Below are 13,781 nucleotides of genomic sequence, written 5' to 3'. Positions count from 1 at the left end.
AGATTGTCCTGTATCCCCATTAATGTTCTCATATTTCAGTGACATGAGCTTAAGCTTTTGAGCTACTCAAATGTACCAAAAGTACGACCACAGCCTCACAGTGCCCAAGACCCAGGTTCGAATCCCACCTTTGGGTGACTGTCTGCAGGGATTTTGCACATTCTCCCAGTGTCTGCATGGGTTTCCTCCGGATGCTCCAGTTTCCTCCCACAATCCAAAGATGTGCAGGTCAGGTGAATTGACCATGCTAAAGTTCTCCTGGTGTCAGTCATGGGTAAATATAGGGTAGGAGAATGGGTCTAAATGGGTTACTCTTTGGAGGGTCAATGTGGGCTTGGAGGCTGATGGACCTGTTTCCACACTGTAGGGAGTCTAATTGAAGCTAATCAAAATATTGATTTTCAGATAAAGCATACTTTTCCAGCTTAAGAATAAAAATCTAAGAACACAAATTAAATTTTCAACCTGAGTGAGAGGTAGGTTTAGAAGAAGGTGGTTTTCCAGAAAGTTCTCAGAGCAAGTAAGCATACCAATCTGTCACCAACAGTGGGTAGCCAATTAAAACTTGCCAAATTAGGCCACGTTGTGGATCATCCAATACTGAAAAGGCCTCAGATATGATTAAAAACTGCAGATCAGCATTTGCAGGTCTTATGGTGGTGGTTCCACCCTGTGGTGTCCCCAGGTTCCTTCAACAACAGAGCTGAATGTACAAACACAGAGACAATGAACAAGCATTTTGAGCCTGCTCCTGTCACTCTATAAAATCATGGCTGATCCCATCTCTCTCTGTAGGACTTCCCACTACCTAGAGCCATGAGCATTCCCATCGGACTTCCCTGCTTTGGAACACACCCACCATTCCTAGTTGGACACTGTTCCTGAAGGCATCTAACTACCTGTTCACTATCTCAAAAGGCTCCTTCAGGGTTCTGCCTCAGACCAGCAGTGAGATTGGAACCACAGAACTAAAGTTCAACCCATTGTATGTCACATTCCATCCAAGACTGATACTTTTCAGTCAGTATATATACACATATAAACTAGTCACTGAAGAAAAGACTATTACACCTAGATAAAGTATTGAAACAGAGGATGAAGTGTAGATAAAGCAAAGCACTGTGATTAGTTTGGATAAAACCATGTGTTATAGCGGCAGAATTGGCCACTTAGCCCATTGAGTCTGCTCCACCATTCAATGAAATCCTGGCCGCTGTCTAAATTCTCAACTCCACTGTCCTGTCTTTCACCCATAACCACTGAATCCTTACTGACGAAAAATCTGCTTTTGGATTACTCCAGTAAAAAGCAAAGGCATAATAGGTCAGATGAGCTCCTTCTGTGTTTTAATCCACAGATTAAAATTAAGAAATGTCAGTTCTTCTGAAAACAAAAAGAGAATAAAGGTTGATCAGGTCCAAGATCAAAACATAATGAGGTTTCCAAGTATTGCTCATTGAACTTTTTTGAGTGACTTAATGCACATCACTAATACAAAAACAGGATTTTTTGGTGGTAAAAAAACAATAAACAGGGATTACATATGGTTTGTATACACACAAGTGGGAAAGCAGTAGTTAATTTGCAGCCCTGGATATTGCCTGCACTGTGAATAGGAAGTGAATGAGAATCAAATGATCCCAGTCCCCTTGGAGAGGTCAATTTACAAGCTCAAAAATGGTGAACAAGAATTTTAAGACATTTAATATCCCTCTTTGGTAAATGATGGTGAAATTCTAACTCATTGACCTTGACTTCAAATCATTGGGACAAAAGTATTCTTACATCACTGCAGAAATTAAAGTTGGTTTGTCAGGTGAGTCAATATAACATTGTCCATTTGCTGCCAACCATATAAATCATTTGTATCAGTTTCCAATAATAAACAGAGCTGAAAATGTGTTGCTGGAAAAGCGCAGCAGGTCAGGCAGTATCCAAGGAGCAGGAGGGAGAATCGACATTTCGGGCATGAGCCCTTCTTCAGGAAGAAGGACTCATGCCCGAAACGTCGATTCTCCTGCTCCTTGGATGCTGCCTGATCTGCTGCGCTTTTCCAGCAACACATTTTCGGCTCTGATCTCCAGTATCTGCAGTCCTCACTTTCTCCTCCAATAATAAGCACTCTCCCTCTTCTGACTTATGGAGTCTTACAGTGCGGAAACAGACCCTTCGGTCCAACCTGTCAGTGCTGACCAGATATCCGAAACTGACAGAGTCCCAATTGCCAGCATTAAGTCCATATCGCTCTAAACCTTGCTATTCATGCTTTTAAATGTTGTAACTGTACCCAACTCCACTATCTCCACTGTCAACTCATTCCTTTCCTGGGGATTTATCTACTTTTATGCATTTTAAGACTGCCATCACCTCTTCTTCTGTAATGTGGACTCTGTTCAAGACATCTGTTCTTGGATAGGATTCAAAAGCACCAATGGTGACAGGTACCCCAGTCAACCAATCTTCAAGTCCATGCCTCCCCAAACAGGCTGGGATGCTGATGTAGAGGACAGGCATGGCTGAACATGTTTTGACATTAAACAACTTTGGTCACTGGATAGCAATGTGGAGTGGGAAGTTTACTTGATTACCAATAAGTCTATACCAACTGTGACCACACCATGCCTTACATATTGCAATCAATTATTTTAAGAAATTCGAGGAGGAAGGAGGGATAGAGAATGAGATTCTGGAAATAGACAACATAAGAACCGCAATTTAAAACTGCATTGTGACAGAGCTGTACCAAATGAAACCTAGAAGTGTGAACTGCTGCTTATAGAAAGATGACAATGGAAAAGGTATAAAAAAAATTACAGAATGGAAAAAAAAAATCAAGGTGCAGCACCCTTAAAGAACAATACCCAACTGGCTAAGAGGCTAGACAAGATAAGGATCATAGATTCAACATCTCCTGTTGATGCGGGACAACAATCAATGAAATGAACAGTATGCTGAGGTAGCCTGTGAAACCAATAAAAGGACAAATTTAAAGCAGTTATGTTGGAGTGATGGAGTGCTTCTCATGTAGCCATAACCTGATTGTTAAGTTCATTGCTGGTCACTGAGATTCAAGGGAAATATCCAAGTGCTGAATATGATTAACAGAAGACTCAGTCTGATAACACAATCTTTAATGGACTCCAAAGTAAGCAGATACCTTACACAATGCATACTCAGGCAAGAGAGAGGACTGCACCATACTAAATAGAAAATAACAAAGGGGCGGCGAGAGTAGAATAGTTGGGATTCATTTCAAAACAGAAGGATGCAGGATAGAAGTAAAGCATTTCTGACTCAGAAATGAAATCCCCTTAAACATTATAAATCTTAACTTTGAAGAAAATGCACATGCAATACTAAATATGTTTCACTTCAAAGAATTTTTGAATAGAAATCTTATATTGAATTAAATCCCTTCCACCCTATTAGAACATAGAACATAGAACATAGAAGAATACAGCGCAGTACAGGCCCTTGGGCCCTCGATGTTGCGCCGATCCAAGCCCACCTAAACTACACTAACCCACTATCCTCCATATACCTATCCAATGCCCTCTTAAATGCCCATAAAGAGGGAGAGTCCACCACTGTTACTGGCAGGGCATTCCATGAACTAACGACTCGCTGAGTGAAGAACCTACCCCTAACATCAGTCCTATATCTACCCCCCCTTAATTTAAAGCTATATCTACCCTGCTTTTGTTCTTCTCATGTTCTTCGGGTGTCACCAGAATCTCTCTCAACTCCTCCACTATTACATGGTTATTCTAATGGAGCGCAGCATAAATTTGAGGAACAGATCTTAATCATTCCATTAGGAACTCTGTCACTCTCTGGCCTTAAATTTAATAATATATTAATCTTAGATTCCGAAATACCTTTGGGTGATAGCTGCTGGTAATGTCAGATGGGGATACCAGAGGTCCTGAGAGAGAACTTGCATCTCGAGCTGTCAACTCCACTGTCCTGGATTTTTTTTTCCCTTCTGCTGTATTTTGGGCGACTGAAGCATTTTCATCTGGTTGCCCTGCTTTTGTTCTTCTCATGTTCTTCGGGTGTCACCAGAATCTCTCTCAACTCCTCCACTATTACATGGTTATTAGACAAATTATGGGACATTCAGTACCAGATGAGCAAAATTTCCTTCTTGGAAATTACTAAGTTTAACATCGAGGAAACTGCAGCCAAATTGTTTATGGTCTCCATTCCAAACGCTGTTCCTTACTGTGATAGGGATAGCCAGTCCAAGATGACAACGGAGCAGGGCTCCTCTTCCAGAGCCTGTCCGCTCTTTTCTTTTTCTTTTTTATTGCTCTTCGTTTTTAAAAAAGAAACGTACTTACTTGTCCTTAGGCAAACGGCATTGACAGCAGCTAGAGCCCAGCGTGTGGACCCCAAGCAGATCCAGGTCACGGACGCGGAGTGGTCTCGAGCCACACCCAGGACACAGATCTTGGGCGAGCCTACCATGGACATCAGGTGGAACCAGTGCACGGACCTCAAGCCAGGCCCAGAACAGAGGGGAGTGGGCGCAGCGCAGACCTTGAATGAATCCCTATTACTTTTCTGGAGCAAGCACACAACCCAAAATAGGTGGCTGCCGCAGTGCCCAGTGGCAAATGATGGCACCTGAAAATTGACAATTTCACCATTGGTTGAATCTGGGGCTGGCGGCGGCAAAGCGATGGCAGAAGGGCAACACGGCAACATCGATCAGATGGGCCTAGCATGTGGACCTCGAGCAGAACCAGGGCGCAGGCATGGAGTGATCGAGAGAAGTGACTCTAATGGTTGGTCCCCTGAGGCAGAGTATTAGCCCAGCGGCAAAGATGGTGCCTGAGGATCGCTAACTTTGGCATTGCTTGGATCTGGTGTAGATGGCAGCCAAACTATGGTGGAAGGATGGAGGCAGAGGCAGTGCTGATGGCTCAGGACTGATGGGCTTCAAGCTATATCTTTATTTTCTTATTTGTAAATTATTCTAAATGGTGCCATATCATGGTGACAAGTTAAAGCTTTTCACTGCCATTATTATATGCTTACTTCAAAATATATGCGACAATAAAAGTAAAATCAAAAATCAAGATCGGTCCTATGATTTGTACGGTTCAAGATCCTTCCAGTGAATTCAGTCCATCTTGCTGTGGTGGTGAAGCTTGAGGCTTCCACTGATCTAGAGAATGATCCTGTCAGGGGTTCTCAATTCCCAGCAGGGTGCCCCCTGATGGTGAGGTCAGAGGGGAGGAACAAGACAACTCACAATCCAAAACAAGTCCTCAACAGTGATTTGAGCAGAAAACATTCATGTAATAGTAATGACAGTGATGGTAGATGAATGCTACAGCAGCAAGGAAATCTCCATTTATGACCAAGGACACCCTTCAGGCTTACCCTCAGAAAAGAAACAACATAGACATCAACGGCTATGGAACTTTGACTCAGAAGAAACTAACTTGAAGAAACCTCCCAGGGAGGAAACACTTTTTCGAGAGCATCCGTTGGCAAGAGGAAGTACAGAAAAAGGAACTGGAGAAAGGAATGTTGAACATGTCAAGGCCAATGTCCATTCAACTCCCCAGAAACAGGTACCAAATGTGTGGTGGGTACTGTGTTTCTAGGATTAGATTAATCATCAACCAGAGAAGGACTGCAGAGCCCATGATCAGTGACATGATATTTCCTGGATGGAGAGTCATACTCATTAGCAAGTCATTGTTGATGACGATCGTTCTGTAATCATTTATTTTGGATTTTAAACTGGAGGCATATGGGGTTTCCATGTACCTGAAGGGGCTCAATGATTAACTTCTAAGTATTTCTGTCGCATGGAGATTTCTTCTAAGAGAGATTTCCTGGATAGTAATGGGGGTTTATTTACAGTGGGAGAGCTTATGAGCAAACAAAGTAAACAGTATACTGCATTAGGTTTTCAGATTCTGGAATTTTGGGGTTAGGAGGCTGAAGGGAAACACTCAGATTCAAAGAAAGCTTTTATTTGGAAAATATCGTATAAGTTTTATTTGAAACAGAATATATAACACAGTTACTCATGAGAAAGGAAATGTTTTAGTATTGTTTTTAAAAAAAATCATTGGTACACTTCAGAATACCACAACCACCATATATCACATCTCAAATTAACCAAACTTAGAAACCCCAAATTATCGAGAAGTATTTTAACTAACTTTCATTCTGTGCATCAGCATCAACTATCGGCTTCCATCAGTTCACAGATAACGAATAGGAGGCAAAATTGCTGGTCTTTGAGAACAGCCTGAGTGCTCAGCCTTTTCTCAGATAAAAAAACACCGAAATGTTTTGATTCTCTGGTTTGTATTTACATCAACTGTTGCCAATTGTTATCCTTGAAAGAAATCAAAGTTACCACTTCCCAAGGTCCTCTCCTCAATAGCCTCACTGCTAAAGGCAGAGATGCTGCTGTGTAATGCAAACAAGTGCAAAAACTAAACTTGACAAGACACATTACTAATATCAGTCATGTAGTGGCACTTCAGTGAAGTGGTGCTGTCTGGCAATATCAGGGAGTCAAATGGAGGGCAGTATAGCTCAGAACATGCTTCATGTTTAAACCGACTGAACATTCTAATTATGGTAGCTTGCCAATGCTCCAGACTTTGCAGGTGAGCACTATGTGCATCAGATAAGTCGGTTTGATTGTCAACCAGAAAAGGATCCAAGAAATATTATGGAAAGGCTATCAAACTGAGATTTACCTAAAGGCTGATATCCTTGCCTTGAAGGTCCTCCAAATGGGTTGCGTCCACTGAAGCTGCTGCCATCGATAGCTCCATATGACATTGCTGCAGTGTTGAATGGAAGTCGAAGGAATGCACCTTTGAAGAAAAGGCAAGTCACGAGAGATATTAAAAGCAATTCAACAGATACCTCTCTCTCAGCAATTCCGATTTAAATAATTCATTAGATTAAAACACATTCATGTCATAGAGCCCTCATGCCCTCTCTTCCCTCCCACAGCAGGAATAGGATCCCCCTCATCCTCATCTACTATTCCTCCAACATCTACATGCAGAAGATCATTAACCACCATTTCTGCCAACCCCACTGGGATGTCACCACCATGTACAGATTTCCCTCCCCTCCCTTGTCAGCCTTCCACAGGGACTATTCCCAATGGCACTTCTTGGCCCACTCCCAACGTCGCCTTATCTTCCCACAGTACCTCCCATGCAACCGCAGAAGGTGCAACACATGGCTATTTCCTTCCTCACCCCTCAGTATCTAAGGGCCTAAGCACAGCTCCACACAATCTCGTTTACTGCATCTGCTGCTCACAATGTGCTCGCCTTTACACTGAGGAAACAAAGTGTAGAATAGTTGACGACATTGTAGAACTCCGACAATCTGTCCGCAAAAATGATCTTGAACTTCTAATTACCTGCCACTTCACCACACCACTCTGTTCTCTGACCAATGACAGCACAAGCTGGATGAAACCCCAGTTTCTGCTTGGGAACCCTGCAGCCTTCTGGATTTAATACTGAGTTCAACAATTTTCCAGCTTCTTAATCCAACACTCATCATATGAGCTGCTGCCACACACAATGGTCCTTATTTGCAGCTACTCATTTTCCCAGGCCAATCTTTACACTTTGTTTATTTCCCCCATTACACCTAACCTTTTTTCAGCATATAGACCAACCTTTTCCCAGTTGCAATCATGAATCTATCTACCTCTACCCTCAAAATATTCAAGGACTCTGCTTCCATTTTCAGGAAGACAATACTCAAGACCAACAATCTTGTGTGTGAAATCATCTTACTTTATGTCTTTTTTAAATGGGTGACGCCTTTTATTTCATTTTCCCATGAAAGGAAACCTTCTCTCCACACCTACCTAGTCAAGGTTCCTCATGATCCTCATTGAGGAGGGGAATATGTGCAGAGCCTTCAACTCCTATTTAGTTATCCTCCACTATTCACAACTGGAGGTGGCAGGACTGCTGAATTTATTAATGACCCATGGGTTTGGGATTTACTGTATATTGCATGCTGCTGTGTGATGTGAATCCATAGCCCAGTAGTTTGTAACTACACCAGACTGGGATCTCATTTTTAGTCATGGCTACTGCTGTGCTGGTGTGATCTCTTCTACTCCTCATTGAATCAGAGTCGGTTCCCTGGCCTGATGCTAAAGTCAATTGAAGGACATGCCAGACCATGAAATTTCAGATTTCAGAGTTGAAAATGAAAGGAAGGTTTGTTTTTAAAAGTGTGAGTGATAGTTTATGGTTTCTTTGCTGCGGCGATTTCATGGGAGTTGTCTGCAGATGTATTCTTTCTACCCTCTTGGCTTTTTTGTATGTGGCTCCAATTCAAGAAGTTTTACCAATCCTCAAGTGTTATGAGCCCTCAAATAATGGAGATGTTTCACCTTTGGCTGTGAGCTTAAATGTCTGCTTTCTCAGACTGTACTTTATGCATGTCTCTGGCTTTCTGACCAGATCTTGTGGCCAAAGATATCAGGCAATATTGGGGAGGTGGTGGTGGTGATGGCGGTGGTGGGGCGGGGGGGTTCAAGCTTGGGGGCTTAAGCAGGAGATCAGCCATGATCATAATGTAAGGTGGAGAAAGCTTGAGGATTGAAAAGTCTACTCCTATCTTCTGTTTCTATGTTGCGAACTTGATCATCAGAACACAGTGTTTACATCTGCTGACGACTCAAACAAACATGACTAACTGAACACAAATGCTCATAACTCAGTCTTTTAACCAACTGAAGGATGTATTTTAATAGATAAGGAACAACGACAATGTTTTTGCAGACATCAAGAATTTTGCAGGGATGCAAACATGATTGTCATACTCCTAAAGGCTGCATTCATCTGCTGTTGAAATTCTCACCTATTACTTTATTATTTCCAGCCTTTACTATTCCAATATTCTGTTGTCCGGTCTTTCATCCAACAAAACCCCAACTGCATCTAAAACTGTGCTGCTCTGATCTTGATACCTTTCCCGCCTGACTGACATTTGCTCCTGGTCCAAAATATACACAGGTTTTAAAGTTTTCAATCTTGTTTTGAAATCTCTTCTTGATCTTGGCATCAGTTGGCCGGAAGACTGGTTCAAGATGCAGATTAATGCCAACAGCATGGGTTCAATTCCCACACTGGCTGAGGCTACCATGAAGGGCATGCCTTCTCAATCTCTCTCCTCACCTGAAGCAAAGTTCACCAGTCATCTCTCTCAAATGAGAAAGCAGTCCTATGGTCTGGTAATGCTGCCTGATCCGCTGTGCTTTTCTAGCACCACTCTAATCTAGACTCTCATCTCCAGCATCTCCACTTTTGCCCATGGTCTGGTAAGACTATGGCAGCCCTACATCCTTCTATCCTAAGGCTTCGTTATCCAACTCAGTGTGGAATTCTGCTCACTATTTCTCCTTTGAAAGGGTGTTAGATGGAAATTTAGAGGCAAACACTACACCACGTTTATTATGACAAATTGAAAACATCCATTAAATACATTCTGCAGTAGGACCCACCGAGCAAAAAAAAACTTGATGAAAAACAAAGATTTCAGGAAAATTCAAAAATATGTTTAATAGGATGTACGCTGAGAGTATAGGGGTGTAGTTGGACACAGTTAAATGAAACTGTGCCCTTCACTTGTTCTCACTGCATTTTCTGCACAGAAGCTGCAAAAGGTGTTGATGAAAGCACTAATGATATTAATAATTAATAGGATATTTAAGAATTCACAGAAGGTATTACCATGGAGTAATATGACAAATGCTATTAAGTCTTAATGGCAAAATAATTAGGATACAACACATTTTGAAGAAATTACACTTTTAAATAGGGCTGTGTGGAAAGATATAGACTGTAATGCAGCTATGTTCTAATTCATTGATTCAAAGTTGCTCACACAAGTTTAGAATAAAGATTTTTTTAAAATGAAAGCAGAGCCCTTGAATTTCAGTGAACCTATAAAAACAATAGCATTTTGAAATTTAATCAAGGGTTTACTCCTGCGAATGTAAATGTTAAATGAAGAAAAGGGAGACAGATTGGAAGCAGAAAATTCTGAAGGACAGGACTAATCAATTCATTGGAAAGGTAGGGATTGATCAGGATAGTCAACAGGAATTTGTTAGAGGGAGATCCTATCTGAGGGAACTCTCCTGTGGTGTAGTGGTAGTGTCCGTACCCCTGGACCAAGAGACCCAGTTTCAAGTCCGCCTGCTCCAGAGGTATGAGAGAAAGTCTCTGAACAGGTTAATTAGAAAAGCAGAAGATCCTGTCTGACAAATTTTTGAAAAGGTGCCAAAATATATTGATGGGGATACTGCAGATTGATATGGTTTACATGGACTTCAGTGAGGTCATTGACAAGATCCCACAAGGAAGAGTTGTCCAAAAGGTAACAGACCTTGGGCTCCAAGAAAAGTTGGCAAACTGGATCTAAACCTGGCTTACAATTAGGAGGCAAAGAGTGATGGTGCAGGGTTATTTTTATATTCGAGGGCAGAGTAGGCTATGGGCCAAGTACAGGTAAATGGGCTGAGTGTAGTTTACTGTCTGCTAGTCGGTATAGACATGGAGAGTTGAAGAGGCTGGTTCAGTGCTGTATGAATCTGTGACTCTGAAGGAAAGGAACAACATCCATTAATTTGGTACCTTCCACAACCACAGATAAATCTGAATACTTTGCACCCAGTGCAATATTGTGGCAATATTTTCAAAAGCAACCTATTTAGGGATGTCATTCCACTCCTCAGGGATTTGAACTTAAGCGTTGGCTCAGATGTAGGGGCACAACTATGTGCCACAAGAGCCACAGAATATGAAATATATAAATAAAAGTTAAATGCTTTGTAATATGCTGTAGTGTAGTGTCACAAAGCTGTTTCCTTTTTTCCAAAAGGTGTTCTTTTCTCAACGATACTATGCCCTTGGTTTTCTCAGACGGGTTGTAAATGCTTCCGGTGCCAATTAGACTGGTTCGGTATAGAGATTAAAGGGTACTGAGAGTCCTTTTTAAAAAAATATGTAAAGAGATGAGATTTCAGGATAAAGTAATCATGTTTTGAAGTGACCTGCATAAAGAAAGGAGAGTGGTCAGCTCTCTAGTTGGACAGTTCAGTTTCGTCCAGAACTACTTGGGAGTTCAATACTGAGTTGTCTGAAAACAGTGTCTCTCTCTCTCTCTCTCTCTCTCTTCCCCTCTCTTTCTCTCTCCTTCTGCCCTTCTAACTTCCACTTGTAAGCATTTGTTCCATTTGTACTGGTTTTTAAGGGAGTTTGCTTATTGGGACTGTTGTGTCTATCCAGAACAGCATAATCAGGTCTAGTTTGGATAGACTGAGTTCCGCAGGGTTTTTAATTATGTTCTTTGTGTTTCATTGTGTAATTTTTTGAATACATTTTTGTCTGATTTAAAACCTGGTTGTGAACTCGCTAACTTTACCCTGGTAATTTTCACTGCACACTTACCGAAACAAATTGCAGAGTTATGGCCTGGGGCTGCTTGCTTAAGAATATTTTGAGTGGTCTGGCCTGGTCCATAAGAGATTGGGGGTCCTTTACCAAATTTTAAATAGCAAGTGTAGGTGCTAGTGTCTTCATTTCAAGTGCTGGTTTTGGTTGGGTAGACAAAACTTGGGATAACAATGGCTCTTTCAGTCGCCAAAAGTTTTTTGGATATGGATGTGGTCTCTTTGGAAGTTTGGTAAAAGGTGAATAAGACCAAGCTGCTGAAATTAGCAGACAACTTGAAATGAGAACTGCCTGCTTCTGTGAAAAAAGGAGAAATAATTACAGCAGAAGCTCAGCATTTAAACTTGCTGGAGAAACCATCAGAATTATAAAGTTGGCAAGAATTTGATGGCAAATAAAGCAGCTTGAATTAGAGGTGAGAGATAAGGAAAGGGCAGCAGAAATGAAACAGCTTGAGTTACAAATAAAAGCAGAAGGAAGAGAAAAACAAAGAGCAGAGAAAGAAAAAGAGTGAGCTTTTGAACTTAAAAAACTGACACTTAGAAAGGAAATGATGATATGGAGATGCCGGGGTTGGACTGGGGTGTACAAAGTTAAAATTCACACAACACCAGGTTATAGTCCAACAGGTTTAATTGGAAGCACTAGCTTTCAGAGCGCTGCTCCTTCATCAGGTAGTTGTGCTTCAACAACCTGAAGGAGCAGCACTCCCAAAGCCAGGGCTTCTCATTAAACCTGTTGGACTATAACCTGGTGTTGCGTGATTTTTAACTTTAAAAGGAAAGTCAGCTTAAAAAGCTGGAGATAAAGGCTGAGGGTAGGCTTAGTGAGAAAGAGAGTGAGGATGAGCAAGCCCCTGGTAGTCAGAAACCCAGTGGTAAAGTGCTTAAGTATGTTCAAGCATTGCCTACATTTTATGAGAAGGATATGGAAGCTTTCTTCATTTAATTTTAAAAGGTAGCTAAACAAATGCAGTGGCCAGTGTCCATGTGGGTTTTGTTGATCCAAAAGAAACTTGTAGGTAGGGCGAGTGAGGTATTCACATCACTCAGAGGAGGTATCTGGGGGGTATGAGGAGGTGATGAAAGCCTTTTTCAGTGCATATGAGCTTGTACCAGAAGCCAATAGACAACATTTCAGGAATCTAAGGAGGGACCCTGGTCAAACCTACATAGAGTTTGAAAGGATCAAACAGAGTAATTTTGATTGGTGGCTGAAAGCTTTAAAATTGAGCAAACCTATGATGCCATAAAGGGGCGATTATTTTGGAGGAATTCAAAAATTCACTGTCTGAAGTAGTGCAATCTTATGTGGAAGAGCAGAGAGTTAAAATGGCATGGTTAGTTGTTGAAGTGGCTGATGATTATGAGCTGCTCCATAAAACACGGTTTGACTTCCAGAATCCATTTCAGTCCATGAGGGATGGAAATTGGAGCAAAGAGAATTCCTCACGTGGAAAGGGAAAGATAGATCTCAGTGAAGATCATAAGGATAACTTACCACAGGGTAAAAAAGATACCCTTGAGGGGGACAAAGAAGTTAAAAAGTTCCGGTGTTTTCATTGTAATAAAGTGGGCCACACAAAGTCACAGTGTTGGTGGGCTAGGAAAAAACCAGATGTAGGAAAATCAGACAAGCCTGGGAGGTTTGTGGGGCTAGTAACAAAAAGCACAAGGGAAGTTAGACAACTGCCTCAGAGAGGCACAAGATGATCAGAGTTTGATTAAGGAGGAAGTGCCAAATCTGCTTAAAAAATATACATACAAGGTTAAAGTTTAATCACATAAGCCAGGAGCAGTAGGTAAGGAGGTTAGGTATTCAGGGAAACACGATCCTCTCAGTCTATAATGCTGAAGGGTGGGGCGATATGTACTCCTGACAGATTATTGCCAAAAAAGGTATTGGTGACAGGAATTCATGGTGAGACAAAAACTGCTCAATTATGTAAAGTGAGGCTAGAGAGTCCAGAGAAGAGTGGTGAATTTGTGGTTGGAGTACCAGACAAACTCTCAGGTCCAGGAATACAGTTTGTCCTTGCAAATGGCATAGCTGATTCACCGGTAGGCATGCTGCCTACTCTAGTTGAAAACCCAATGTAGACGCAGGCAACTAAAGAAATGAAGGATCTTTATTCAGGAATTTTCCTTGATTGTGTAGTCACAAGATCACAGAAACACAAGCTGAAGCAGGAGAGATCAAATGGCACAGATCAGGAAGCTGACATAGCTTTATCTGAGACCTTTTTGATCAGCTAAGTGGGACCATGCAGGAGAAAATAGGTAAATATGCAAGTATCTTTAG

The 13,781-nt window shown here is 41.5% G+C and overlaps 1 protein-coding gene across 5 annotated transcripts in view; it reads right to left on the bottom strand.

The window, feature by feature from the left end:
- The window catches only part of tsnare1 (T-SNARE Domain Containing 1), a 912,841-nt gene that overhangs the window by 763,374 nt on the left and 135,686 nt on the right, over positions 1-13,781 (bottom strand). For all 5 annotated transcript variants that reach the window (XR_015757044.1, XR_015757042.1, XR_015757043.1 and 2 more), the window contains one exon: positions 6,735-6,854. Coding sequence is in view for 2 of the 5 variants with exons in the window: in XM_087986629.1 (XP_087842755.1) it covers positions 6,735-6,819 (85 nt within the window). In the remaining 3 variants the exon portion in view is untranslated. Of the gene's footprint in view, positions 1-6,734; positions 6,855-13,781 lie in introns of those variants that run through there.

This window comes from Chiloscyllium plagiosum, unplaced genomic scaffold, assembly GCF_037043375.1.
Source record: "Chiloscyllium plagiosum isolate Xiang-an unplaced genomic scaffold, Cpla_swu_hap1 HiC_scaffold_4, whole genome shotgun sequence".
Lineage (NCBI taxonomy): Eukaryota > Metazoa > Chordata > Chondrichthyes > Orectolobiformes > Hemiscylliidae > Chiloscyllium > Chiloscyllium plagiosum.
The sequence above is the reverse complement of the archived record's forward strand: the minus strand, read 5'-3'. Positions and strand labels throughout refer to the sequence as shown.